A 27962-nucleotide genomic window follows, 5' to 3' on the forward strand; every position below is an offset into this window, starting at 1 on the left:
GGGACCTGAGGAGCACTGTTTTTGCACGCAGAAGGCACCTGGTATATGAAGCAAGCTGCCAGAGAAACCTATAGACACAGATACAATTACTCAGCTTTAAAGACATACAGACAGATACATGGATAGGAAAAGTTTAGAGGGATTATGGACCTAACCCACATCCCTCCAAGGACTGTTAGAATAGAAACAGCTTCTTTCCCCAGGCTGCAAGATGACTGAACTCCCTCCACCCAGGTCTCGCCACGCATGAAGTATACTGTTTGCTTTTCAGTTTCTAATGTATATGCACATTATTACTTGTTAGCTTATTTGCTTCAATATTACTTTATGTGTTGTGTGAGAGTTATACGTGCTGTGTTGAGTGCCTGTGTTGAGAACATTGTCTCGTTTGGTGGTATACATGTGTATGGTTAAATGACAGTAAGTGTGAACTTGAACTTAAAATGCAAGCAAATGGGACTAGCTCAGATAAACATCTGAGACAAGCTGGGTCGGTTTCTTTGCTGTGTGACTCCATAACAGGGTAAAGCTCCTACTTAAGTGTGTCATCAACCTATATTGAAAAGCATAGCTGTGCTTGTGCCAACGATGTAAATGAACGCTGAATCTGTCATCAGAACCCAGTGTAAGGTCCTTGCTTATTCCACTTCAGTGTTGAAAACAGGTTTCTCCTACAGACCTAGCTTTGACAAAAAACGTAAATGCACTGCATGTTTTTCAACCAGTCCTTGCCATGCTTGACTGGGATCCAGAAGTGGTGCAGATGCCGTACCATGATACGGCTCAGGCTGTGAGCATTTGGAACTATTTCAATATGTTGCAGCATTTAAGAAATTTAATAAACATGTTCAGAAGAAAGGAATCAAGAATTCCACTAATAAATGAGGAAGATTGACAGGAGGTTTATTTGGAGGGCGGTAGATTTTCTGTCCAGTATATTAGATGTAATTTTGCACTGAACCTTGGGTGAGCTGGAACTCTACGTGGCATCCTCTGGAGCTACTCTGGCCATAAAACCAAATTATTTGCATTCTCTATACACGGGGTCACTAGGGAAGCTGCTGTTGATCTCCATGCCTGCTCTTGAGATGCCTGGTGAGTTGCTTTGGTTTTTATGAAATTTCCAATTTACCTCATTTTGATTGACTACATAGCTTCTAACATAGCCAGTCATGTTGACGTTGGCCAGAATTGTTACAAATTATGAGTTAAAGGAGAGGAGCTGCACAGCGATGGAGTTTGTAGGACCGCTGTCTCAGAGCACCAGGGACCTTGGTCTATTCATGGAGTCTGCACGTTCTCCCTGTGGCTTTGTGAGTAGGTAGGTTAACTGGCAGATGCAAATTACTCCTACTGAGGAGAGTCGCCGGGAATGTGGGGAGAATAAAATAAGATTAGTGTTGAAGTAACGTGGGAGGATGTGTAGTTTACCAAAGGATCTGTTTCCATGCTATGTCACTATAGCTCTATTATTGAACCAGATATAGGAGCAGAATTAGGCCGTTTGGCCCATTGTGTCTGCTCCAGCATTTTATCATGGCTGATCCATTATTCCTCTCAGACCCAGTCTACTACCTTCACGCTTTGACCAATCAAGAATCTATCAACCTCCACAGCTGTTTGTGGCAATGAATTCCACAGATTTACCCCTCTGGCTAAAGAAATTCCCCCTTTTCTGTTCTGAAAGGATGCCGCTCGACTCTGAGGTTGTGTCCTTGGGTCTTAGACTCTCCCACCGTCGGAAACATCCTCTCCACATCCACTCTATCAAGACCTTTCACCATTCGATAGGTTTCAATTAGGTCATCCCTTATCTTTCTGAATTCTAGTGAATACAGGCCCAGAGTCATCAGACACTCTTCCTATGACAAGCCGTTTAATTCTGGGATCTTTTTCATGAATCTCCTTTGAACTCTCTCCAGTTCAGCACATCCTTTCTAAGATAAGGGGCCCAAAACTGCTCACAGTACTCCAAGTGAGGCCTCACCAGTGCTTTAAAAAGCCTCAATGTTGCATCCTTGCTTACATCCTGACATATTACACAGGGTTAACATGTCAGGTCAAAGCCATTCTCAGAATAACTCTTCATCTGATGGAGAGTCTTCAAACTGAAGGCAGTCTACTCTGCTTTACTTTCCACAGATGCTGCCTGACTTGCTGTGTGTTTCTGGCATCCTCTGTTCATATTTCAGATGTCCAGCATCCGCAGCCTTCTGATCTACATAACGCTCTCTTTTTTATTTTCAGATTTCGAAGCCCACTTTATTCAGTGGGGATTGTAATTTGTCTTCTCTGGATTACTCATCCAGTAGCATTGTGCTCACACTACCACATCCATCCAGCATAAATGGAAAGATGCAACTGGTCCCCTTGGTAGGTTGAGGCATTCAGTACCGTTCCTGATGGAATATAGGTGAGGGAAGGTGTTCTGGAGTCACATCGTGAACTGAACTGGTTTGTAGCCACTGGATTTATCCAGCTGCTGAAGCTCAGTTTCTGGTCCGTGGTGACTCAAGGATTATTAATCTTGCAACAGTTTCACGTAACACAGAAACAGGCTCTGACGGACGATCAAACAGCCATTTACACAAATCCAATTTATTTCTCTTCTCCCCATGTACTGTATTAATTCCCTCCAACTCTGGCAGCTATTTAACTACTTGTCTGGGATGCCGGCAGAAACCGGATTACCCAGGGGGTTGACGTAGTTGGTTACAGGAAGCACATGCAAATTCCACACAGACTACACTGGAGATCAGGATTGACTGAGTTACCGTGAGGTAGCTACACTACTAGCTGCACCACTATGTGGCCCTCTGGTTTGTTGTAGAGTTTGGATCTTTGGACATAAAAGACTTTGGGACAAGCACCTGGAAAGGAAAGCTTTTTGGGCCAAAAGTGGACAAAGGGGTTTAATTTAAACGACCATTTTGTCAGCATGGATGAATAATGCCATTCGATACCAATGGCTCTGCAGGTTTTCTGGCTCAGCCGATCACTGGGCCAGTGCTCTGCTGATTACCTATTAATGATGCCTTTGATCTGGCTGTCCTTCTCCTCCTGCTGTCGGCGTAGACGGTTCTCACTCTCATCCAGGCGTGACTGGTACTCTCGCAGGATCTTCCCCGTCTGCTCCTCCTGTGACATCAGCCGCCGCTCGTACTCCTCCAGCTTGCGGTTTGACATCTGCAGCCTTTCCTTCAGGGAAAGAATCTCCTCCTCATACTGGGTCTGTTGCCCCTGAAGAAATGGATTACAGGGGAAATCGATTACACGCAACTGATCACAGCAAAGAACAGAAAAGTGCAAGAACGGGCCATTCAGTCCATCATATCTGTACCGATTACAACACCAGAGTAATATAAATGCCTTTTGCATGCATGATCTCTTTACTCCCTGCAAATTCATGTGTCTATTTAAAAGCCCCTTAAACAACACTGTTGATTCTGCTTACATAACCATCACCACCACCCCTGGCAATTTGTTCTAAGCATCTAACACACTCTGCACACCTCCTTTAAACTTTCCCCCTCTCACTTCAGGATTTGGCAATTCTGCCCTGGGAAAAAGATTCTGACTATCCACCCCACACATAGACATGGAGTTAAAGCAGAACGTGGAAAGGCTGGAAAGAGATTGCAGTGCCCCTGCTGACAAGACCATGGAGGCAGTTTCTCACTCCAGGGATGCTGCCCGTCCTGCTGTGTGACTCTGACACTTGCTTTGACAGATTTCTCACACTGCACTAATGTGTTCTTCCAATGCACGCCATGGAACCTGACATCCTGATATGGGCAGTCTTGAACATCTTCAGTTGGCAAGTGGCAGAAATACCATCTGTCAAACATGCCAAAAGCATGGATCTGTCGGCTGATCCACCTCTGAAAATGGATGCCCACGGCCGCTAGCAGGTGCAATATTATGTCTTCCCACACAACTCTGCTTGTGTCCTATTAACACACTTTGTCTTTTCAGTATGAAAATGTCCTGCTACAATTAACTGAATACTTTCATTCTGAGAATGCTATGCCTGATAATATTGCTATTTGCTATGTATTTCTGTAGGCCTGCTGTATGTCTCATTGACAAGGTTAAAAGCATCTTTGCCGATACTTAAATCATCGTTAAAAATCTATTATTCCGAATATGATTTGTTGAATAAAGAGTCTCCTCCGTATCAAAGCCATGGCTCGCTCATTTCCCTTTTAGTTTTAACTGATCCCCTCTTGATTAACTGCAATCCCATCTCTTTCGATTTTTATCAGTTACTCTACCTCCCACTCACTAAATTTTACTGTTTCCACTCAATTTGACTTTGATTGCTGCCCTTTCTTTGAAGTCTACATTTTATCTAACAATCTTCCCAGCCCTTCCTCCCTCTCCATTCTCCCTTACCAATCACCTCCTTTTCTTTATCACCCATCTTTCTGTTGGCCTTCTCCAGATCCCTTTCAATTCTCTTAAATGTAAATGGTGACTTGTTTCAGATAGTTTGCGGCTGTCTACATTTCTGTTGGGAAAAGGCTAATAGTCCAATATGCGACAGGCCTCAAATAATAATGACAGATTAATAATATATATCCAGGCTCACAACATCAGACCACCAGATCCATCCTAGTCCCCGAAATGCCAACGTTCCCTGCCCACCCAGTTCCATTTTCACCTTGTCGAGCCTGCTCTCATCCATCGATTTGGAATATTCCCTCAGTTTGTACTCTTCCCGCTCCAGATGTGAGCTCTCGATATCTGCAGACAAGTGAGTCATGTTGGTCACCCAGGCAACGGTGCGTTCAGAGGGGGTGACGGGGTGAAGCGTCGAGGGTGAATGCGAGGCCTGACAGACAGAGAAGAGATGGTGGTCATAAATAACAGTAACCTGACGTAAAAGAAAAAACAGGTATCAACACCATAGCATCACATTCCCACTTTCTGCCTGTCTTATTTCCCCGCCTGTATAAGTTTCAAAGCTGTTTTCCAGTGTAATCAAATGCGGCGCCGAAGTATAGGGCTATAAAGCTCTTGTCCAAGAACTTGCTTCATTCAGTAGAGATGGACATCACTAGCAACAGATGCCATTTATGGTCCATCACTAGTTTCTCCTGGACTGAGAGAGCAATGAAGAGTCAATCATGCTTGGAGGCCCATGATCACTCATCTACCAGCAGTAAGGCTGGCAGATTTCCTCTCTTGAAAAGATATGTGTAGACTAGTCTTATAATTACTGAGGCAAGCTTTATGCTCAATTCCAGATCTACTTTAATTTAAATCTTCAAATTTATAATCTGGGATTCAAATTCTGTATCTCTAGATTTCTAATTTCTAGATGTCTAAGTTTCTAATTCAGTGACTTAAGCAGTTCATGACAAAAGGGTATGGGGGTGCGGGGCTGGGGTTGGAGGGAGAAAAAATCAAGTTTGATTGAACCACATTTTGTACCAGCCCATCTTCCTGCTGTGGAGCAATTTCACTTAAAGGGAGATTGGTGCTTTTTCTTCCTTCCATGCTGATTTCACTGTAAAATTTGGGCTCGTCAGATGTATTTATCCAGTCAGAAGCCTTTCCTATCACTTCAAGCACATCCACAAACGTAGACATTAGATCCTGGAGGAATCAAGAGCACCAAAATAAATAGAGAAATCCTCAGGGCAATAGGTGCAAACATGATGACATTAAAATAAAATTTACTAATTTTTCTTTGGTATGCTCAGTCGGTAAAGTCCATGGAACATCTGGCTGTGATAATCTTCTTGGTGGTTTAGTGACTGCTAGCACGGTCCCCTCCTGCATTTCTACACAAGAGACATTCAGTGCCCCTCGGATGTATCAGTTTTGCTGCCCAGCATTTGAAAGCCAGTTGTCCTGGTATTTGGAGTTAAGACAGGGGTACAAAAATCTGGATTACAGAGGGAAGGAGATTGGATGGGCAGTGGGATGGTGATTGCCTTGAAAGAATTTCAAAATGGAAACACATGCACATCTTGTATCCACGTGGGCAGGAACGGGATGAATAACCACATATAGCAGAAGTTTCTGGTGCGGAAGAGAAGCCCTTGAATTTCTGTGTTTTACTCTCTCAAGATGCAGAATCTCAAGAGCACCTACAGGAGTGCTTCAAATCTGTGGACTGGACAATATACAGAGAATCATTTTCGAATCTGAATGAAGATGCCACAGCTGTCACCAACTTCATCAAGACCTGTGTGGATGAGTGTGTGCCTTTGAGATCCAATCCCAAACCCCAAATCAAAAGCTGTGGATGAACCAGAAGATCTGTAGTTTGCTGAGGGCTAGATCTGTGGTATTCAAGACTTGTGATCCAGAAGTACACCAGAAGACCAAATACGACTTATAGAAGGCTATTTTAAGGGCGAAAAACAATTCCAATTCAGGTTAGAGTTGGAATCGGATGCACATCTGCTCTGGCAGGGTTTGCAGGCCATTACTTCTAACAAAGCAAAACCTAACATCATGAATGGCTGTGATGCTTCACTCCCAGATGAGCTCAACACCAGTTATACACACTTTGAAAGGGAGAATAAAATTACACCTGCACAAATCCCTGAAACACCTGGTAACTCGGTGATCCCTGTCTCAAGAGGCCAATGCCAGAATATCTATCAAGAGGGTGAACCTTTGCAAGGTGTCAGGCCCTGATGGTGTAACTGGCAGGGTTCTGAAAACCTGTGCCAACGAACTGGAGGGAGTGTTCAAGAACATCTTCAATTTTTCGCTGCTGCAGTTGGAGATTCCTACCTTCATCAAAAAGAGCTGTGTGAGCTGTCTCAATGACTTTATCCAGTGGCAGTCACATACTAGTGCATTGAGAGGTTGGTCACGGCTAGAATCAACTCCTGCTTTTGCAAGGGTCTGGACCAAATGCAATTTGCCAATTGCCACAATAGGTCTATAGTGGATACAGTCTCACTCTTTCTCCACTCAGCCTTGGATTACCTGGACAGTAATCCTTTCTCAAGCTGCTGTTTATTGATTACAGCTCAGAGTTCAAAACAATCGTACCCTCAGTTCTAAGCACCAAGTTCCAAAACCCCGGGCTCTGCACTTCCCTCAGCATCTGGATGCTTGACTTCCTCACTGGGAGACCATGGTCTGTGCGGAGCGGACATAACATCTACTCCTCGTTAACAATCAGAACAGCTCAAGGATGTGTGCTTAGCCCTCTGCTCTACTCTCTCTACACCTATGACTGTGTGGTTAGACGCGGCTAAAATACATTTATCATCAATGAATTTGTCGACAAACCAACTATTGCTGGCAACATTTCAGACGGTGATGAGGTGGTGTACTGGAGCAAGATAGATCAGCTGGTTAGAGTGGTGTCACAACAAAGACCAAGGAACTGATTGTGGACTTCAGGTAGGGGAAGTCCTCACTGAGAGATCAGCAATCGAAAAGCGAGCAATCTGAAGTGCCTCGGTGTTAACATCACGGAAAATCGGTCCTCGGCCCTACATATTGAAGCACTTACAAAGAAGGCACGACAGCAGCTACATTTCATTAGGAGTTTGAGGAGAGTTGGTACGTAACCAAATACATTCACAAGTTTCTACAGATGTGCCGTGGAGAGCATTCTAACTGTTTGCATCACTGCCTGGTACGGAGAGCCACTGCAGGGGAACGGAAAAAGCTGTAGACAACTGTAGAATCAGCCAGCTCCATCATGGGCATCAGCCTCTCCAGCATCCAGGACACCTTCAAAAGGCGACGGTCTCAAAAAGACATCATTACGGACCCCTGTCAGCCAGGACATGCCCTCTTCTCATTGCTGCCATCGAGGAGGAGGTAAAGGAGTTACAGAAGCCTGAAGACACCTAGTCAGTGTATCAGGAACAGTTTCTTCCCCTCTGCCATCAGATTTCTGAATGGACAATGAAGCATGAACACTACCCCGCTATGCTTTCCCCTCTTTTGCACTACTTATTTAATATATACATATATACTTATTGTAAGTTGTAGAATTTTTTAAGTATGTATTACACTATACTGCTGCTGTAAAACAATAAATTTCAGGACATACACCAGTGATATTCAACATGAACCTGAATCTGAATAAAATTCTGAAGGTCAGACATTTTATAATGCCACAATTCCTTTGTTGAGATCAAATAGTTCATCGTATACATGTGGGACATCGCAGACTTAGATGACTGACTTCTGACAAGCACAGTAGGTGAGATTCTTCCTGGACTTTAACCTGTGCAGGGAGGCTGGAGTTAAAATTCCATGATTTCCATCAAACCACTAGAGGTAAGAGCTGCAACTTCATGGATCCAGCAATCCGAGTTCAGTCCTGGCCTTCAGCATTGTCTGGATGGAGTCTGGACTTTCTCCTTTGGCTGGCTAGGCTTCCCTTGGGTTCTCTGGTTTCCACCCAGATCCCAAGCCATGCAGACTAGTAGATTAAACATTGCCCGCAATGAGTGGGTGCGTGGTAGAATTTGGTGGTTGGTAGAGTTATTGCAAAGGTGAGAAGAATAAAATGGGAAAGGCTACAATTATAGTCAATAAGGATATGCTTGGTGGTGGGAACAGACTCAGTGGGATAACGTTTCTGAGCCGTACTTATCTGTGAGTCAGAGCTTGGTCAAAGCTCGATTTGTCAAAGCCCTTTAAAAGGGAGCTGGACCAGAGATCTCATCTGGGTCAGAATCACAGATCAGCAGAGAAAGCCACAGTCTTTGAGGTTCCCTGGATTCACCTCCAGCATCTGGGAGGGGCTGAGATGAGAGGGAGCCAGAGCAGAAGACAGCTTACTTTTTTTCTGAATAACTTTGACTTGTAAACATTTGGTTTATGCAATAAAGCAGTGCCATTCAGTGCTTGTGCCTGCTATGCACAACGCGATCTCTTACTCTAACGAATTACATGGCACTCTCCACCATGATGCATTTCCTTAAGCCTTTTAGATTTACAAAACCTTGCTTAACAAAGAGTTATCCAAGAATGAGTTCCTTTCATAAATTGAGGGATGGTTGCACCTGTTATGCATGTTGGTATCATTTCCTCCACACTGCATGTGGAGAAAGAAGGGGTTAATACTTCAGATAGAAGGCTCTCTATAAAAAGAGGTTAAAGAACTTCCACCTGAAACATTACCTTCATCTCTTTATCTACAGATGCTGCCTGACCTGCCGAGAGGTTCCACACCTCACAGTTTTCAGGTCAGATTTCCAGCTCCTGCGATTCTCTGACCTCCAGTGAACTCACCTGTTTGGTAATAGCGGGTTTTGGAGCTGGGGCATCAGTTTTGGCCATGATCGATTGCTGCCGCACTTTGGGAGCGTGGGCAGGCTCAGCAGGTGACTGCAGTAAGTTGGCACTCGGTGGCCGGGGTCTCTGGGCCGCGCTGACCGTCAGCTGCTGCGTCTTCCCCCGTACGAGAGGCGGAGGGGGAGGTGGCGGCTGGTCTATCCTCCTCTGGGGGCCAATGTTGGTCGGGGGCGTTGAGAGCATGTGCTGCAGGTTGTCGGTGAGCGAGAGCTGCCGGCGACTGAACTCGCTGTTCTGGCGGGCAAACTCGTCGCTGTAGCTGTGGCTGTGGAAGATCTGCTTGTTGGCCGACAGGTCTTCACTCTTGCTGTAGCCATGGTAACCCAAGAGCCCGACGCCAGGCTCAGCGGGAGTCCGTAGTGAGGCGGGCCCGTCTGAGGTCATGTTGAACAGGGGGTTCTGAAAGGACAAGGGGACCCTCAGTTGCCCGTGCAATCCATCTGTGGTGATGCCCATCTGACCCAGTCGCAGACCTCCTGACACACTTGACCCGCTGCCCTGAGACAGCCGGCTTGGTCTGAGGCCCACTGTGGTTCCGATGGAGGCCTGGCTGCTATTTAACATGTCGCCAACCGTTTGGAGGTTGCTTATGCTATTCATACTCCTGCTGTCCTGGAGGTCCATCATGGAGATGCTCTTGTTTGTAGTCATCATCTTGGGGTCAGGTTCAGTGATGTCCGAGCTGCTCGTGCAATATGCCGGGGAGGAGCGTGCAAGTGGAGGCCGTGTCACGTAAAAGACATCCTTTCCCTTTTCCTTGGTTGGAGAAGGCAGCCTGGTCATATCAATTGAGCTGTTGATAGACAGAAAGTGACATGTCTAAACTGAGTGACAGTTTCACTGGGGTAAAAAAAATGTTGGTGGTAGTGAGATGTGGATGGTGGGCTGCCCATGGTCATTGAATATGGATAATGGAGCTGAATGCTGACCCATCTGATATCTCCTACCATCACCACTTTGGTTCTACCCAGCTATTTTCCTTTCAGGATCACAAAAACTTGGAGGACCATCACTGTACTTTCTAACCTCTAAGAACATAAATTCATCCAGTCATCTACTGGTGCCAAGCTGTATTGGCCCTTGCCCTTCCCTTGGACATCGGTGGCATGGAGAGGGGAGACTTACTGGTTGGGAAACTGCCGGTCCCCCACACAACCTTGCCCGGGCCTGTGCCCCGGAGAGACTGAAGAAAGACTTTCCAGGTGCAGATCCACGGTCTCGCGAGTCCAATGGATGCCATCCTACTGCCTAAATCCTAATAGACACCCACGATTCCTTTCTACTTGCTAGCCTAATATACTCTAGCAGTGTTTCATTTTAAATATACTCATTCGTTTCTCTCTCCATGACCTTTGAAACCCTCCGAATTATGTGCAGCCCTTATTTACTTCACTTCCCTGTGAGCATCCATGCGATCAGCCAGCTCTGAAATTCCTTATATCTCGCTCACTATTACACACTCCTTACAATCTAGATATTTGATTAAACCCACCGCAAGGTCTGCTTTGATGGTTCAGTGCTGTATTTTATCAAGCGTGCCCCTTTGAAGTGCCTTGGGATGTTTGACTGCACTGAAGTACGCAGTAATGCCTTGGTGAGATTGCATTTGTGTGTATTCACGGCAAGGATCTGTGAAGTTGAATGTTAAGAGAATCGTGGGATAGGAGCCCAGGTTCTGAGGTAAAACAATAGCCATGATCTTGCTTAGTGGAGTAGGAATCGGGGGGGGGGGGGGGGGGGGCGAGAGAGGAGAAAAAACCTACTCCTGCTTCTATTTCTTATGTGACGAGCTGCAAAATAGAATTTGTTGTTGCTGCTGTCACCATTGCTTCCTCCGTATTGTGCAAAACGTCCAATCGTGCTGCCTTTCAGGTGGTTGAACTCACTTTACTTTGACATCTTCCCCAACTTGATGCGTGTCTTAGACCTGTGTTCAGACCTGTTTTTCAACGTGATAAACAGCACCTCACTCTCTGTGTGTCAGAGTATAGAGTACCAACACTTCTATTGCTGAACCTCTTTTCCCCACTTCTAAAATGTTTTCCAGCAATGCATGCTTTCCAAAGTGTACGCTGCAAAGATCTCTCAGAATGCAGTGCTAGGATCAGAAGCAATATTTCTGGGTCAGTGTACACATTACCTAAAGCATGCTGTACCTGACCTGGGAGCAGCGTGGAATATTATAAGGTATGAATAAGTTTATGCATTGTGCATGGGAGAATTAGTGCGAAACTGTACATCACATCTTGTCCTCACCTATTCAGATCCTTAACTGTGTACTTCTGAAGGTCAGATGACACGCCGCGGTTGATGTTGGGCCCAGAGGTGTAGCGTTCCGCGATGTGGCTGGACTGCCTTTGTACATGTGAGGGGTTTCTCAGAGCACCACTTATGTCATTGAGGAGGCGAGGAAGGGGACCTAGTTTCATCACAGCTTCCTGAAAGGTAAAGGAAAGATGATTTCAGCAAGGGTGGACTAACATGCATTGACATGATTAGTCTAGTGATGGGAACTACCATCGCTACCTAATGCAGTCACCAATGAACCACTCTCCATTCACAGCATCTAAGTTAAATCCAAATGGATCATGACCAGTTTCTGGTCACTGGACAAACACAAAATTTCTTATTCTGCAGAACTGCAATTAACAACTGCATTCTTCAGCTGATTGAGTCCCACTTGATCCAAAATCACCCCACATACTTGTTGAATTCCAATTTACTAAAAGCCTCCTATTCATTTTGCATATAGCAAACCCATCTATGCCCCATTCAGTTGTTAAGATGGAAAATCAAATGATCTATCCACACCTATACTCCAGCTATTTATATATTTTCCAGTAGATCAAACTTCCATCATAGTCTTTTTCACTGTCTGAGATAATTTATGGGCTGTGTCTTGTCTGAATCTGTCTCTGCATTGCTGCTGCAAATAAGCTTTTCATCATCTCTGTACCTCGGGGTAATTCTGCATATGACAATTAACTCAACTTGACCTAATAGAATCCAAAATGCATCCAGCTCACCCTCTGTAAAATGGATTTAAACTGACCCAGCCTAAAGTCATATTACACATTCAGTGTTCAATCAGTCCAGTCAACTTTTCTCTAACCCTAAGAGCAACAGGATTCCCATCAAACTTCTTCATTCCCATTCTCCAAAGTTTTCAACTGCTCCGTGGTATGTTTTAACTCTTCACCTTGCTCAGCTGAGGCAGCACCTCCCACAGAAGGGAGTGAAGTGTGGAGAGTTCACGGCCTAGGTCTATGTAGCCTTCAAAGCTGGCTGCATTGGTGACTGTGTCCGGATTGGAAATCTCCATCAGGAACTGCTGCATGCTGCCCCACTCAAGCTCCAGAAATTCATTCATGAATGACATGTAGTCCTCTTTGCTGCCAAACCTGCAGGCAAGGAGATGAAAAGGTACAACAGCAGAAAACACGTTATTTTTTTGAATTGAATAAAACCAACATCCGTGACAAATGGTGTCAAATAACACAGGTAGAATAAACACAATTTTGCTTTTATAACAAATATTTACATATTAATGCTCTACTCTCTCTAAATTCATGACTGTGTGGCTAGACACAGCTCAAAGACATCTATAAATTTGCTGATGATACAACCATTGTTGGCAGAATCTGAAATGGTGACAAGAGGGCGTACAGGAGTGAGATATACCATCTAGTCGAGTGGTGTTGCAGCAACAACCTTGCAAATGACGTCAGTAAGACTAAGGAGCTTATTATGGACTTCAGAAAGAGCAAGGTGAGTGAACACACGCCAGTCCTTATAGAAGGATCAAAGGTGGAGAGAGTGAGCAATTTCAAATTCCTGGCTGTCAATACCTCTGAGGACCTAATCTGACCTAATGCAGCTATAAAGATGGCAAGACATCTTCAAGGGGCCGTGCCTCAAAAAGGCGGCATCGATCATTAAGGATCCCCATCACCCAGGACACGTCCTCTTTTCATTGCTATACCACCAGGCAGGAGGGACAGAAGCCTGAAGGCACACTCAACGATTCAAGAGCAGCTTCTTCCTCTCTTCCTTACTTCTTTATTCCTATTTTTTACACTACTTATTTAATTTAACTATTTAATATATGAATAAATACTTTCTGTAATTCACATTTTTCTCTCCCTGTTATTATGTATTGCATTGTAATGCTGCTGCAAAGTTTCACAATGTATGCCTGAATCTGCTATCGCTGGAAATTTGCTCTAGGTCTGAGGTCACATGTGGAACAAATGGCAGGGATCTGAGAAGCATTGATACACACAGGGACCACTATGTGCAAGTCCACAACTCACTGAAAATGGTGACAGTTGGATGAGGTAGTGAAGAAAACGTTTGGTTTGCTTGCACTCATAGGGCATTGAAGAATGCAGTAGAACAGAGTGATCTAGGAATAATGGTGCATAGTTCCCTGAAGGTGGAATCTCATGTGGATAGGGTGGTGAAGAATGCTTTTGGTATGCTGGCCTTTATAAATCAGAGCATTAAGTACAGGAGTTGGGATGTAATGTTAAAATTGTACAAGGCATTGGTAAGGCCGAATTTGGAGTATTGTGTACAGTTCTGGTCACTGAGTTATAGGAACGGTAACAACGAAATAGAGAGAGCACAGAGAAGATTTACTAGAATGTTACCTGGGTTTCAGCACCTGAGTTACAGGGAAAGGTTGAACAAGTTATGTCTTTATTCTTTGGAGCGTAGAAGGTTGAGGGGGGACAATAGAAGTATTTAAAATTATGAGGGGGATAGATAGAGTTGACGTGGATAGGCTTTTTCCATTGAGAGTAGGGGGGGATTGAAACAAGAGGACATGAGTTGAGAGTTTGGGGGCAAAAGTTTAGGGGTAACACGAGGGGGATTTTCTTTACTCAGAGAGTGGTAGCTGTGTGGAACGAGCTTCCAGTAGAAGTGGTAGAGGCAGGATCAGTATTGTCATTTAAAGTAAAATTGGATAGGTGTACGGACAGGAAAGGAATGGAGGGTTATGGGCTGAGTGCGGGCCAGTGGGACTAGGTGAGAGTAAGCGTTCGGCATGGACTAGAAGGGCCGAGATGGCCTGTTTCTGTGCTGTAATTGTTATATGGTAATAAGCTGAGGCCTTCAAAGAACAAGCTTAGGCATCATGATGCCAGTGTAGAAACAACGTAGAAAGATTAGCTTTATTTGTCACATGTACATCAAAACATACAGTGAAATGCGTCATTTGCGACAACAACCAACACAGTCTGAGGTGTGCTGGAGGCAGCCCACAACTGTTGCCCTGCTTTTGGAACCACCATAGCATGCCCATGGTGTACTAACCCCAACCTGTATGTCTTTAGAATGAGGGTGGAAACCGAGGCACCCTGAGGATACTCACGTGGTAATGGGAAGAATGTACAAATTCCCCATGGACCATGTCAGGAATTAGTCCCCAATCTTACATCTGGTGCTGTAAACCACTACGTTACTGTGTCGCCTTTTGATTAATCTTTCCAGGAAATGTAGAACTTATCATACATCAACACCAAAACTGCTGCTACTTATTCTACGCAGCAAGACTTCCAGTACAGGGTCACTACTAATTTTCTTCCAATATATTCTCACACCATCCCAGAAGCTACCTTACCCCATGTGGAGACATGGACTCTCTCCGGAAGGACTCACTTGGTAAAGTTGGCCAAATTTTGAATGACCTTTGCTATCAGGGTCAAGGTCCTGGAGGTTCGGTCATCCGGATACTCTTGCATCAGGTTGAAGAGGCTGGGAGACATAATAGCGGGACATAGGAAGCGGAGGAACAAGGAGGCACTGATGAGGCGGTCAGCGATATCTTCTCTGCCACGTTCCGCACAGCGGTGTCTCCAGGAGGCAAACACTTCTTTCAGCTCACGAGGAAAGACGCTGTTTAAAGGAGAGAGGGCAAGGCAAAGATGTTACAGATGCTAGATGTCTTAATTGACAAAGTGGCACCCCCACAATGCAACATGATATTAAATAACTTCAACTTCAATAACAGCAGGGTTAAATACAGAAAACACTCACAGATCTTCAGTTACTGCATAGTAGGAGCTCTCACTTTGATTTGGTGGGGCATTGATTGCTCACTGTTATGATATGGAATGTGTAACTGTCAGGGTAGTGAAGAGATGCAATGGGAACTTTCAAAACAGAACAAGAAGAGCACTTGGGCGATGCGAAAAATACAATTAATCAAATCAATTGGATATTTTTCTTTTTGTATAGTTCCTTTGAGCACAGTTTTGTAAACATAATTTGATTCTGAATCTTCTGATTCTGTACTGCTGCCAAATTATCTGGATTATTGGATGCTGCTCCTGCTAATACCCAAACCCAATTCTATTTCATTGTTACACTGTAGTGTAGTAAATTTTCCAGTAATCCTGGTCACTTTAAAGGTTGTGGGATCCTGAGCTTGGCTGTAATCCTGCCCTGACCCATAGTGTGCAGGACTCCATTCCCACGCTGTGTCAAGTTAATGGACCTCAACTGGAGTGATCATGGTGTGGGAGAAATGACATTGTTGTTAGAAGTGTGTTTGTTGGCAACTAAGCTTGAGTCCCCTTCCTGTGCAAGCGATTTACTGAGCCGGATAGCACAGTAGACAACAGAATTGTCTAAGGGGAAGTCAAATAGATTGCCAAGACTCAACACTCCACTTTAAAAGATGAGGTCTTTTGGTGCAGATCTGGGGTGCAGCTGCAGGACTAAACCAGGAGTGAAAGCTGTTGTTTAGAAGGATGAAGGGGGTAGTCTTACTAAAATATAACAAAGATTGAAAGGCCTAGATAGAGTGGATGTGGAGAGATGTATCCAAAAGTGGGAGAGTCCAGGGAGAGAGGGGCCAGCTTCAAAATAGAAGGAAGTCCCTTCAGAACAGAGATGAGGAGGAATTTCTTTAGCTAGAGGGTACTGAATCCGTGGAATTCTTTGCCACAAACAACTATGGAGGCCAGGTCATTGGGTATATTCAAAGTGGAAGTTAATAGGTTCTTGATTAAGGCAGGAGAATGGGGTTGGGAGGGAAAATAAGAAATAACATTGGAATATGCAAAACTGCAACTGCTACCTCAACACATGCACTGGCTCGGGAAACAGTAAACTCCTGTTTGCAGAGCATATTCTAAGCTGATTTGGTCCATGACCAGACGACATGAAACAGTGAGAACTCAGTGGTGCAATTCCCCTTTACAAAGGACAAGAACAGATGTGTCCACTCAATCCATAGATTTGATTTCTTAGAACAAGAAGTAGATCATCATCTTGCTGTTTCAGTGCATGAGGATTTAATATAGTATAAAAGAATGCATTCACTTGAGGTCATTACTCACGCTTATACCATGTTCACTTCAGTCTATCCACGTATTCCTGTACCTGCCTATCTCTTCCCATTATAATATGCATTATGGTAGCAAGTTCCACATTGTCACTAATCCTCATTTTCTGTTATATATAAGTCCATGCCCACTATGGTTGGGCTCACTGTCAGCAAAAATATCTTCACATTAGGGCTTCTGAATACTTGCAGGATGTTTCACCTCTGGCTCTTTATGTTTCTCTTCTAGAGTCTGGAGTTCAAATGAAGTGCCTGGCTAAACTGAGATTGAACTTCTAGTTCCTGGCTACCACTGCACCACCCATTCTCCTCACTCCTCTACTTCTTGTCTGGTCAGATATACAAGTATCTGGTTCTCAGAGCAATCAGCAGATAGTTACATCAGCTACTGCACTGCTTTATCTCCCAGAGATGATCAGTTCATCCGTTTAATCCATGCTGAATTTGAAAGGAAACATTGAACCTCATCACAGAAGGACCATCCCCTCTCCATGGCTGGATCCTGATGTGGACCCCATGGGGACACATTCTATAGATGTACATTGAAATCCCTCCTGTTCAATTGGACACAAGCGCCCACAACTATCAGGACAAGGCTCCTCATCATTCATGAACATTACCTCATTATTCTACTGTTGCACTATTTAGTTACTTTTGTAACATGTGGTAATTGTTTTGTCCTGCACTCTACGGCTGCCACAAGACAACAAATTTTAGTGATGATAAACCTGATTCCAATTTTGACCGTGACTGTTGCCCCACCACTGTTGGTCAACTTCTACTGGTTATTCAACTATCATGCTATGCCAGCACTGACCAATGGGAGTTGACGATCTTGCAAAGAGCCAGCTCGCAGCACATCCTCAGGTTGGCCTGATGATCGGCCAAGGTGGAAAAGGAACACTTGGCTGGGTCTACCTCGCAGTTCTCCTCAGATTCGTAAAGTGCTCGGATAAACTCCCCTGTGAAAAAGACACAGTTACTCGTTGTTATTACTTACACCCTGGCACTGATCCTCATTACCCATATACCATCTTGTTGCATTGCATCCCATCACACAAACAACATTCACAGACACATCACATGCAACCCTAAAGCACTCTGAATACTCTAGCACATGCTGCCCAAACAGCGAGACAGTTGTACCCACAAGCATCTGATCAGTCACACCTAGAGCCCCCAACTACTCCACAAACCCCGTTACTAGAGTCCAAACATTCCAACAGTCCTGCCCATGATCCCACCACTCACCTGACGCATGCAACCCAATCATACACTCACTCACATACTAAGTAACTAATCATCCCTAAAGACCCATCACATACTTCCTGGACACCCCATTAACACCACACCAATTACATGCAACTCAAACACTCCCATCCCTCTCACACATCACATCACTTGCCTTCCAAACGTTCCAGCACTCCTACTCACTCTCATAGCATCCATCACACCTATACATACATAGTATCACACGCATGGACACACAGACCTTAACTATCCCACTACAGCATCATTCACACCCCCTCCCAGTTCATTACACATGCTTAGGCCAAACATGCCACACCCCATCTGATTAGGGATGGGGCTGAGTGTTAGGAGAATAAGTGCAGATAGCGATGATGGAATGCTGTGTGGACCATGAGCTACTGCAACCATGGAATGTCCCACCAAGGAAGGAAACCAGCCATAGATGTGGAGTGGAGCTCTTAAGGTTGACTTTATTTACCTTTGGGAACATGAAGAGTAAAACATTGTAGATCTTTTCCTCAGAGGAAAAGAATTGAATTGGGTTGAGTCCAACAGAGAGCAGACAGCAAATGGTCTGTGGAGAGTACAGACTTGGTAAGTAATCAGGCCTATTCTTGGAGTCAGTGATTCAAGTTTCCTAACTTTAATTTCTTTCTCATTAAACTCTCCCAGCCCTGCTTGAGGACAGATTAGACGCAAAGCTCACTTTCCACTGTTCCATCATGCAGTCCTGGGTCAGGAATGGCACAGACAGGATGCACAGCAAATGTTAACTAATTCCAATTGACTCTTCCAATTCTGGCATTTGTTGTCTCCACCCAGAACTAAGGCTGTAGATATTCAAGAACTTAGAATGTAGATGAGCGGTAGAATCCAGAGGGAGTTAAGAGAAGTATAAAGAGAATAAAATGCAATTAATGTGGATGTGTATTGTAGAGTTTGGTGCCAACTCAGAGAGCCTAAAGGCCCGTGTCTGTGCTGTATGTCTTTGGAACAACTCACCTCCCTTTCAAAATTTTGTAGCCAAGGGAGAAGTCAGGTCTATTATTCAGTTGCATCATGGCTTACCTGCAAACTTTCCCTTTATACCGTCATAACCATCACCTTCTGATATTAAACCTTCTGATTTCAGATGTGACATTTTAGGTTGACACCCCCCCACCCCCCCGCCCCTGGGTGGCAATGAAGGTGCAAAAGTGCTTCCTGACATCATCGCTTTGAATTCCAATCCTTCTTGCCACTAATAAAAAGTTTACTCGCTCCTTTCAAAGCCCACAAATCATTTTAATTACCTCATTTGAATAAGGAAACCAGTTCTGTATACTTTGGAGTTTAGAAGATGGAAAGATGGTCAAATTAAAACTTAACAAGGAAACTGTTGAGATGTTTTCACTGGTGGGACAAGCTCGAATGAGATTAAGTGCTTCTTCTCACAAAGGATGGTGAATTTCTTGGATTTGCTATCTCAAGAAGGTTGTGATGGCTCGATCTTTAGGGGTATTTAAAGTGCACGCAAATAAGGTTTATGTGGAACTGGTATAGTATAGGAGATGAGACCTGGAGCACATCAAATATGATATGGGCATGTCTAAAGGGCCAAGTGGCCTTCTCCTATTCCAGGCTTGAGGAATAGAAGCAAGTTTACTCCTGCTCTCATTTTCTTGTTCTTGTGTACCTCAATTAGGTCACTGCTTAATCTTACATTCAGATCAAAATAAACTATGTCTACACTCTTCCAAAGTATCTAGGAGAGGAAGATAGTGACTGGTGTTTTTTTTTCCCTTCCTGGCATTCAGGTTCTAAATGATATTCCTTGGGATCATCTGCACAATTGACTGGTAGGTTTTATTATTTAAGCATTCATTAATTGTTGTTGCGAGCTTCACATTGATTCATTCCACTAACATGTTAATCTGACCAAGAGTCTGGGGCCTACTCCAGCTGCTCTGGGGATTCAGATCTAAGGACCTAATTTGGCTTGGAATGCTGCTGCTGTTGCTTGCTTCTATTATTTGCATGATTTGTGTTCTTATCTTTCTCTGTGCATTGGATGTTGGTCTTTTTTAAAAATTGAGCTCTTTCAGGTTTCTTGCTTTGCGGATGCCTGTAAGCAGACAATTCTCAAGGTTGTATATTTATACATTCTTTGATAACAAGAGTACTTTCAATCTTTGAAACACCATATTGGAGCTGCCTTCATATTATTTCCGTATGAAAACAAAATTAAAATTTCATTGCTATTCTCCACATTCACACTTTAGCAGTGATACGGTAGCTCAAGCTCTGGAATTACTCCACACAACCTATCCGTCTTGAATGAGAGACTTCCTACCATTTGCCTAACATGTCTAACTGGATTTCTACATGGCAAGACAAGACAGGGGAGTTGGTGCTAGTATAGAACATGTGGGAGGTTAACACAGTTGTCCAAAAGGTTGCTTGAGGCAGAAATATTGCATTGAAAAGAGGGATACAGCTGGATAGATTCTTTTCATTGATACAAACAGGTTAGCCCAAATGTCCTCCTTCTGTAGTTTAAGATTTTTTAAATTCTATGATGCAAGGTTTGGTTTAGTTTGATAATTTTCCAAAGGATATTTTGCTGCAATGTAAACGTTGTGTAAAAGGAAGTTGTTGGTGTTGGAACACACCTTGAGTGTGCTTTGATTGCTCAGTGGGAAAAGAAAGTTGTCATGAAGTTGAAAATTGGTTTAACCCATGTATATTTCACTTTTCTCTGGCTTTTTTAATGATTGGCAGGAAAGTTGACTTTTCTGTAGGTTTTTCATTTGCACCAGAATCTGCTCTCTGACTTTAATACTCTGACAATGACATCAATAACAGTGCAATGGGCAAAATGTAATCTCCAGCATGACATTCAACTTCACTGCTCTAATAATCAACAACAGCTCTACTACCTTTTAAAAGAGGTAGTAGAAAGAGCATTTGTAATATTGTCTGTAGAAGTCATTGAATCATACAGCACAGAAATAGTACTTCAGCCCACTTTATCTTTGCCAATTATCCAGCATTTTAAACTTTTTTCATTTGATATATCATTTCTTCATGTCTCAACTTCCCTCATGCTCTACCACTCACCTATACACCGTGTGCAATTTAGAGTGGCCAAGGATGGAGGGACACTGCAGTGCTGTCCATCCAGTGGAGTAGACGCTGAAGTCAGAGTGGCACGGTGAGACTCCACACTGGCCCCTCCCAATGGTGCTGCTCTCCAGTATTCGCTCGGTGGAAGACGAACTAGATTGTGTTAATCTGTGGCTGCACTACCATGTTATGATCGGACTGCAGCAGCTTTGCTTTTGCCAACAACATGCGCCATCAGTCTACAGGATATGACACTCAGGGAGCTGGGCTATATACGTTTTCTGACTGTATGCCTACTGCTGTTGAAATTATATGTGCTATATGCACCTTAGGCTGTGTACAAGCATTGGTACTGTGCTTTGCACTTTGACCCCAGAGGAACATGGATTTGTTTGTCTGTATTCATGGGTATTTATGTTTGGTTGAAATTAAACAAACTTGAAACTCCGCACAGATAGATCCCGAGGTCAGTATTGAACCTGGGTCCCCGGTGCAGTAAGACAGCGCACTCTAATCATGGTGCTGCCCCACAGAAGTCCTACAATGATCAATATCATCAATTGTGAGGGACTCAGTATAGCTCTGTTGTGTTTCCCTACACCGGTTGAAGGGACAAGCAAGTGGCTTCAAGAGGTCTGCTGTGGGATAAAGGACAGATGCTTCTGTGAAGACACGAAGGTAGAGTGCTCCCTGGAAGTTCAAGGGATCCTGACAGGCTGGTGAAAAGATGTGGCTGAGGGACACGTTTTTAGTTCAAGGATCTAGCGACAGCACCAAGGACTACCAGCGCACAGGTGTTTGTCACAGAATAATAAGCACGAGTGAATGACTGCACTTTTGGAAGACTTATAATGCTGCCAAATCCCAATGAACTGATGGAAAAGAAGGTGAAGGTTTCTCTCCTTCAATATATTTAAAGGCAATAATTAGCTCATAAACCTGGCAGAGCACTCTTGAAACATGGTTCTCACTGCACACACTTCCTATTTTGTATTCGAGAAGGCCACGCAGTTTTAGGGAAGGCTTGCTCCTAGTGCCGATGCCACATGGATGGTTCAGTTCCAAAATGACGTGCTGAACAGATTAAAAAACGCACCAAGGTGGATGAAAAATAATGGAAACAATTTTAAACTGGATGCACATTTTCAAATCACATCAATGAGTGAACCGAAAAGGGAACAGGCTTCACATTCCTGGGGTGCAGTGATCAGAACGGGGCATAATTGGAACTTCTGATAGCTGTGTGGCCTTTCCAAGAGATACAATAATAAATGACCTCACATATACTTTTCAGAAGACTCAAAATGCCAGAAGATATATATAAAAATTGAGGTTCTGGCACAAGAATTTTCATAAGTCAACCCAAAGGTTGTCAAGGCCAAGTTGTTAAGAAACTGCAAAAGAAACATTGATGTGTCTAATAACCCAAAGGAAGCAACGGACGATTAATTTAACTAAAGCATTGACTAGATCTTGCTTTATCTAGTTTTGTACTCATTGAGAAGCAGACTCCATGTGGCAATTTGTTTCTGTTTAGAAATGGCATATAGGTCACAAACTGAGCTGAGAAAAAGACAATTTTTCCCCAAGTCCATGAACTTCCTCTGAGGAATACTTGGCTCTGCAATTGAGAGAATGGCTTCCAGACATCCAACACATCTGCAGTGGGTTCCACCGACAACATTGCTCCAACGCTCACGTACATTGACAGGCAATGCACAGTTACAAAGGGAGAGGGTGGGGGGAGTTTGCAAAGCACAAGGGCATCACCCGTAAGGCGCCATAATACATGCAAGCATGCACAACACCAGGAAACACAAGCAGTGACATTGCATTACACCAGGCAGGTCAATACAGGAACTATTGAGAAAAATATATTCGCTACATTATCTGGAGAGCAGAGCAGTTTCAGCAGACCCCACTAGAAACGGTGAGGAACTCGCAAACTGGCAACAGTGAAGGAGCAACAGGACCCGCAATGACCCAGTCCAATCAGATTTTTTTTTCCTTCTCTCCATCCTTTTGCTCATCTTCTGTCTGATGAGCCCACACTCATATTGGCTGCATGGTCTCACATGCAGTGAGGCAGTCATGGCCACTTGACCTTTTCTCTCCCAACAATGTTGGTTTTCATAATCTCATGGAGTGACAGAGCATGGGAACAGGCCCTTCTGCCCAATATGGCCACACCGACCATTAAGCACTTTTTACTCCCCCTACTGCCATCAACTCCTTTCTGACTCTCCTCTGCACTAGAGTTCATTTACAGTAGCCAATTAGCCTACCAACTCACAGGGTCCTTGGGATGTGGGAGGAAACTGGAGCACTGGGAGGAATCCCACATGGTCCAAGGGAGAACGTGCAAACCATGCAGCAGAGATAAGGGTTCAGCCAAGGTTTTTGCAGCTTTGCCAGCTGTGCCACGGGGCCACCAAAGGAGACCTCCAGAAGCTCGTGCAATAGTGGCATAGAGTTCTTTGTTTTTGCATTTACCAAAAAAGGATATTCAGACACTCAGTTTAATGTCTCACCCAGAAGACTGTTTCCACCAAGGTAGCAACCCCTCAGGTCTGATACATGGGTGTCAGCCTAGACTTTGTGCTCAAGTCTCTAGATTAGGTTTGTAATAGGTATTCATGGGGAAGGGAGAAATAAAACAGTAACACATACACTGTCCTTATCATTTACTTCAAAAAAGTGACCCGTTATATTAAAGCAAATGAAGGAGACTGTTCAGCCACTTCAGTGAGACGTTCGAAAGAGCAACGAGTTCCCTAATTGGGAATAAGTGAAGGAGGGGCTTGATGTTCACAGTCTGATTGACAATAAAGTGCTTGGCGAGGGGAGAGGCAGAAGGTATAAGATAGACCCATTTAGTGACTTGAAATGTTCCAAAATTGGGAAAAAAGGGAGTTAATCTTACCTTTCACCTCAGAGAGATCAGATAAAGTTTGAAGAAAATGGTTGGGTGAATTTGGCAAAAGTGGTCAAACATGAACAATAACCTTTCAACCTGCTCTGGTCTCATTGACATACTACCATTCAGCACAAGCTATCATTACAAGACAATAATCCTCAGCAATCCTTATGAGAAATGGAAAGTAATTAACCCTTTGAGGCCTTTCAATATTCTGCAATGAGATTTCTGTGAGACGTTGGACATTTACCAAATCATAGACAGGCAAATGCTGGCCATACAGTGGTGGGCCAGGGTAAGTAATTTCAGGTCCAAATTCGTATAGCATCCTTATGAAAACAGCAGCCATTTTGTTATCTGTCTCTACTTGTTCATTCTAGTTTGACACATCACTGCAGGTTTGATCCCATGACCAGCCAATGCTCTCCCTTAACTTGCCTTGTCTGATATCAATGAGAGATAGCCGCTTAGAAAGTGAATGGACATTATCATTACCCAATGGGTTAACAGCGATCCTGACTCTGTCTTCCCTCAACTCTCAACATCTCTAGAACTGAGAAAAAAAAACCCAAAAATAATCAAGATATATTTTCTAGTCCTCTTCTGACCTTCCTTAAATTCCTGGACAAATCTCACAGAGTTGACGAGATTAACTCAGTTTGTGGTTCGATGTCCAGAGTGGACTCATGGAAATAGAGTGAAATGCATTCAGTGTTTGCTCAACTCAGTGAGGGCCTCCGGTGGCAGAGACTGAGCCATCTGAGACCCCTGTAGGCTTCCAGCCAGCTCAGGGTCTAGCCTGCAGCTCTTAGAAAGGCAGTCAGCTTCAGTTTCAACTCCCCAGTTTGTCTGACTTATCAGAGTAATGTTGCAACGATGCAGTGCCCTGGGAAGTGCTCTCTCAACAGACCAGGAACAAGAACATGGCCACTCCTGCCGGGTGAAAGTGAAATCCAGATCAGGTTGGCATCCATAACGCTAGGACCGAAATTTGTGCAAAGACCACAGGGGCATTAAAAATATTTTCTGGACTTCCTGATCCTTAATTGATATTCAGATAATTATTCCATTCAGGGAAAAGTGTCTGTTCATTTTCAGACTACAGGCAAATAGGTTGCCATGAGCAAGGACAGGTTGGCAAGAATTTGAGGGGGGGGGGCGATAGAGTTGATGAATCATTATATTTGAAGGGGGGAGGTGGTAAATTGGAATTGGAGGTACTTGTTGATCAGATCTTTGAGGTTTTGAGAGCAAAACATTGAAATGACCATTGTTGGGAGGGGAGGGATCAAATTAGATCACAAAGTTCATTGTTCTTGGGGATGTCGGGATGAGTGAAGTGGAAGGAGGTGGAATCAGCAGTTGGGAGATTAATTACGGAGCACTCAGAAACAAGAAGTCACGTATGGAGTAGAGACAGAGAGAGAGGCTAGGCAATCTCCTATGTCAGGTGTCAGGTTCTAGGATGTCCCATATTGAGGGATGTCAAAAGTTGGGAGATTATCCATTATGCAAATGTTATGTCAGAGGGTGAGAGATCTCCCACACTGGTGGTGTTAGGGTTAGACGACCTCCCACATCAGGGGTGCTAGTGACTGGGAGATCTTTCATTGAGGAAGAAGGGGGTGGAAGTGCAGAGGCCAGGAGATAGCTTGTGGAGGGTCATGAAAGAGGCAGAGAAGCAAATGGGCAGTCAAGAGAGCACCCACAAGAACAAGGGAAATGGAGGAGGTTCGAGACTGAAGAAACACTTGTTAGGATCAGGGTGACCACAAGCTGCATTGGGAAGGTTGGGCTGGGACTGTTTTTGGAGGGATGGAGTTCATCATATCTGTAGGGAGTGTCAGGACCACAATCAAACACCCAGCTTTAAGAGGGTCAGAACATGTGGCCATCAGTAGATCAGTGGGATGCTGGGGCATAGAAGGTAGAGGGGCGGAGGCCCAAGAACGGTAGATGCTGACAGCCTGCTTAGTTCAGTGCTGCTGTCTGAAGATCCGTGGCCCCAACAGTTGAAACCTCCAGGGGAATATGGGCCAAATTATCCTGCAACATCCCATGCATCTCTGACTGAGACCACATGCCAGGGTCACCATGGTAACTCTCAGCAGGAAGCACTGAATTTTCAAAAGTAAAGCAAAACAACAGTTGGATAATTGCTCAGATGAAAAAAAAGTAATTTTCAATTTAAGTCCCCCAAAAAATATGTAAGACAGTTAAATTTTCATCAAATGAAAGTGAGTAACCATTGAGCAATGAAGAAAAGTAATGGACTCACAACGGAGGCTGCAACGTCAAGACTGGAGGGAAGTTGCAGTTGAATAAAGATCTGATTAGACTGAAATTGGAGAGCAACTAATTCTGGTTGCCTCCTGACAGGAAGGCTGTGGAGGCTTTGGAGAGGGTGCAGAAGGGATTTACCAGGATGCTGCCTGGATGAGAGGGCATGTACCAGAAGGAAAGGTTGAACAAACTTGGGTGGTTTCCTCTGGAGCGACAGAGGCCATGGGATACCTGACAGAGTTTATGAGATCATGAAAGAGATAGATCAGATAGAGTCAGAATCTTTTCCCAGCGTAGGAAGGTCAAATATAGGGTAGCGGTGCATAGCTTTAAGGTGGGGGGGGGGTTGTTTAAAGTAGATGTGAGAGGCAGGTGTTTACACAGAGAATGGTGGACTTCGGGGCAGTGGAAGCAGATTTGATAATGGTGTTCAACAGGCAGGAGGTGAAGGAAGATGGACCACATACAGGGATAAAGGGAGAGTTTAACTCGGCATCATGTTCGGCACATTTCTGCAGGGCCGAGTTCTCTGCTGTTCTGCATTTGATGTTCTATGTTGGAAAGAAGTTGAGGGTAGTTGATCCCAATTTGCTCTGCAAAAATCTCAACTCAAATAGAGAGCAAGATCGTCACCAGCAGGACAGGCTACACAAACAGGATTGCAGCCATCCCATCAGTATGTCCAGGAACTAGCCCGGGCAAAATCAGATGCCCCTCAGCATATTGTCTGCACTGGAGGACTGAAGTTTAGGGGAGAGATTGGATAGGCTGAACTTGCTTTCCCTGGAGTGGAGGATGTGTGTGGGGGGGGGGGGGGGCGGGGGTGAAGAATAGCAAACTATAAGAGGCAAAGAAAGAGTAAATAGAATCTTTTCCCTATGGCAAGGGCATAAAATAAAAACAAGATGGCATAGGTTTAAGGTGAAAGGAAGGAGATTTAAAGAGGAGCTGATGGGAAAGATTTTTATAAAGTGATTGATATCTTGAAAACACTGCCAGAGGAGGTGGTGTAATCAGCTAGAGTTACAGTATTTGGGGGATATTTAGATGGACATTGAAACGGGCAAGGTTTAGAAGTCTATGGATGATGCTGGTAAATGGGATACAGTGCAGGTGGGCAAAAAGGTCAGCATGGGCTGAAGGGCCTGTTCCTGTGCTGTTTTCCTAGGACAGTGAAGTCCAATGGAATGGAGCAACTCTGAAAGTCTGAGGTCCACAGAAACTCCAACACTTTGCACTGAGAACATGAATCAGCTAGACCTTGTTACACTGATATTCACCTGTCCGACCCAACTCTCCTACAGCTCCTGAAAACATGGCAAGTCGAAAAACCGCAACAGGTCCAAAGTCCTCAAAGGGTTAACAGTAAAAATATATAAACGCACGCATGACATTAAAAGTGTTTTACTGAAGAGTAAGTCCGGCAATTAATTCTTTTTTTTGGTTTGGTCCCAGACTGGGTGGTGGGACAATAGTAGGAGGTGGAATGCTTGTATGAGAGATGAGAAAGGCCAACTGTTTCATTGTACACACAGAGGTACATCCATGAGGATCTTGATATTCCCCCTAGTGATCCCAACCAACCCATCCCACCATAAGATGGGAAACCAAACCCATAAAAATCAATGGCATTCATCTGAATAATGCGCGCCATTATATAAATGCCTCATGCATTTTGCCAATGAGAATACAAAGGATTCTTCAGTTATCTGGGCTCATGTACCCAAAGAGGCAATAAGTTGTAAACTTGATGGGTCAAGGACA

The 27962-nt window shown here is 44.1% G+C and overlaps 1 protein-coding gene across 13 annotated transcripts in view; it reads right to left on the reverse strand.

Annotated features, from left to right (window-relative positions):
• syngap1a (synaptic Ras GTPase activating protein 1a) overlaps positions 1 to 27962 on the reverse strand; it is a 640363-nt gene that overhangs the window by 92682 nt on the left and 519719 nt on the right. For 11 of the 13 annotated variants that reach the window (XM_059970722.1, XM_059970723.1, XM_059970719.1 and 8 more), the window contains 7 exons: positions 17460 to 17604; positions 14953 to 15189; positions 12488 to 12689; positions 11545 to 11726; positions 9226 to 10081; positions 4664 to 4834; positions 3023 to 3240 (listed from right to left, as the gene is read on the reverse strand). In XM_059970722.1, coding sequence (XP_059826705.1) covers positions 3023 to 3240; positions 4664 to 4834; positions 9226 to 10081; positions 11545 to 11726; positions 12488 to 12689; positions 14953 to 15189; positions 17460 to 17604 — 2011 coding nt within the window. The remainder of the gene's footprint in view (positions 1 to 3022; positions 3241 to 4663; positions 4835 to 9225; positions 10082 to 11544; positions 11727 to 12487; positions 12690 to 14952; positions 15190 to 17459; positions 17605 to 27962) is intronic. The other 2 variants (XM_059970718.1, XM_059970721.1) reach the window with 1 other exon arrangement.

Source organism: Hypanus sabinus, chromosome 5 (assembly GCF_030144855.1).
Source record: "Hypanus sabinus isolate sHypSab1 chromosome 5, sHypSab1.hap1, whole genome shotgun sequence".
In the NCBI taxonomy this organism is placed as follows: Eukaryota; Metazoa; Chordata; class Chondrichthyes; order Myliobatiformes; family Dasyatidae; genus Hypanus; species Hypanus sabinus.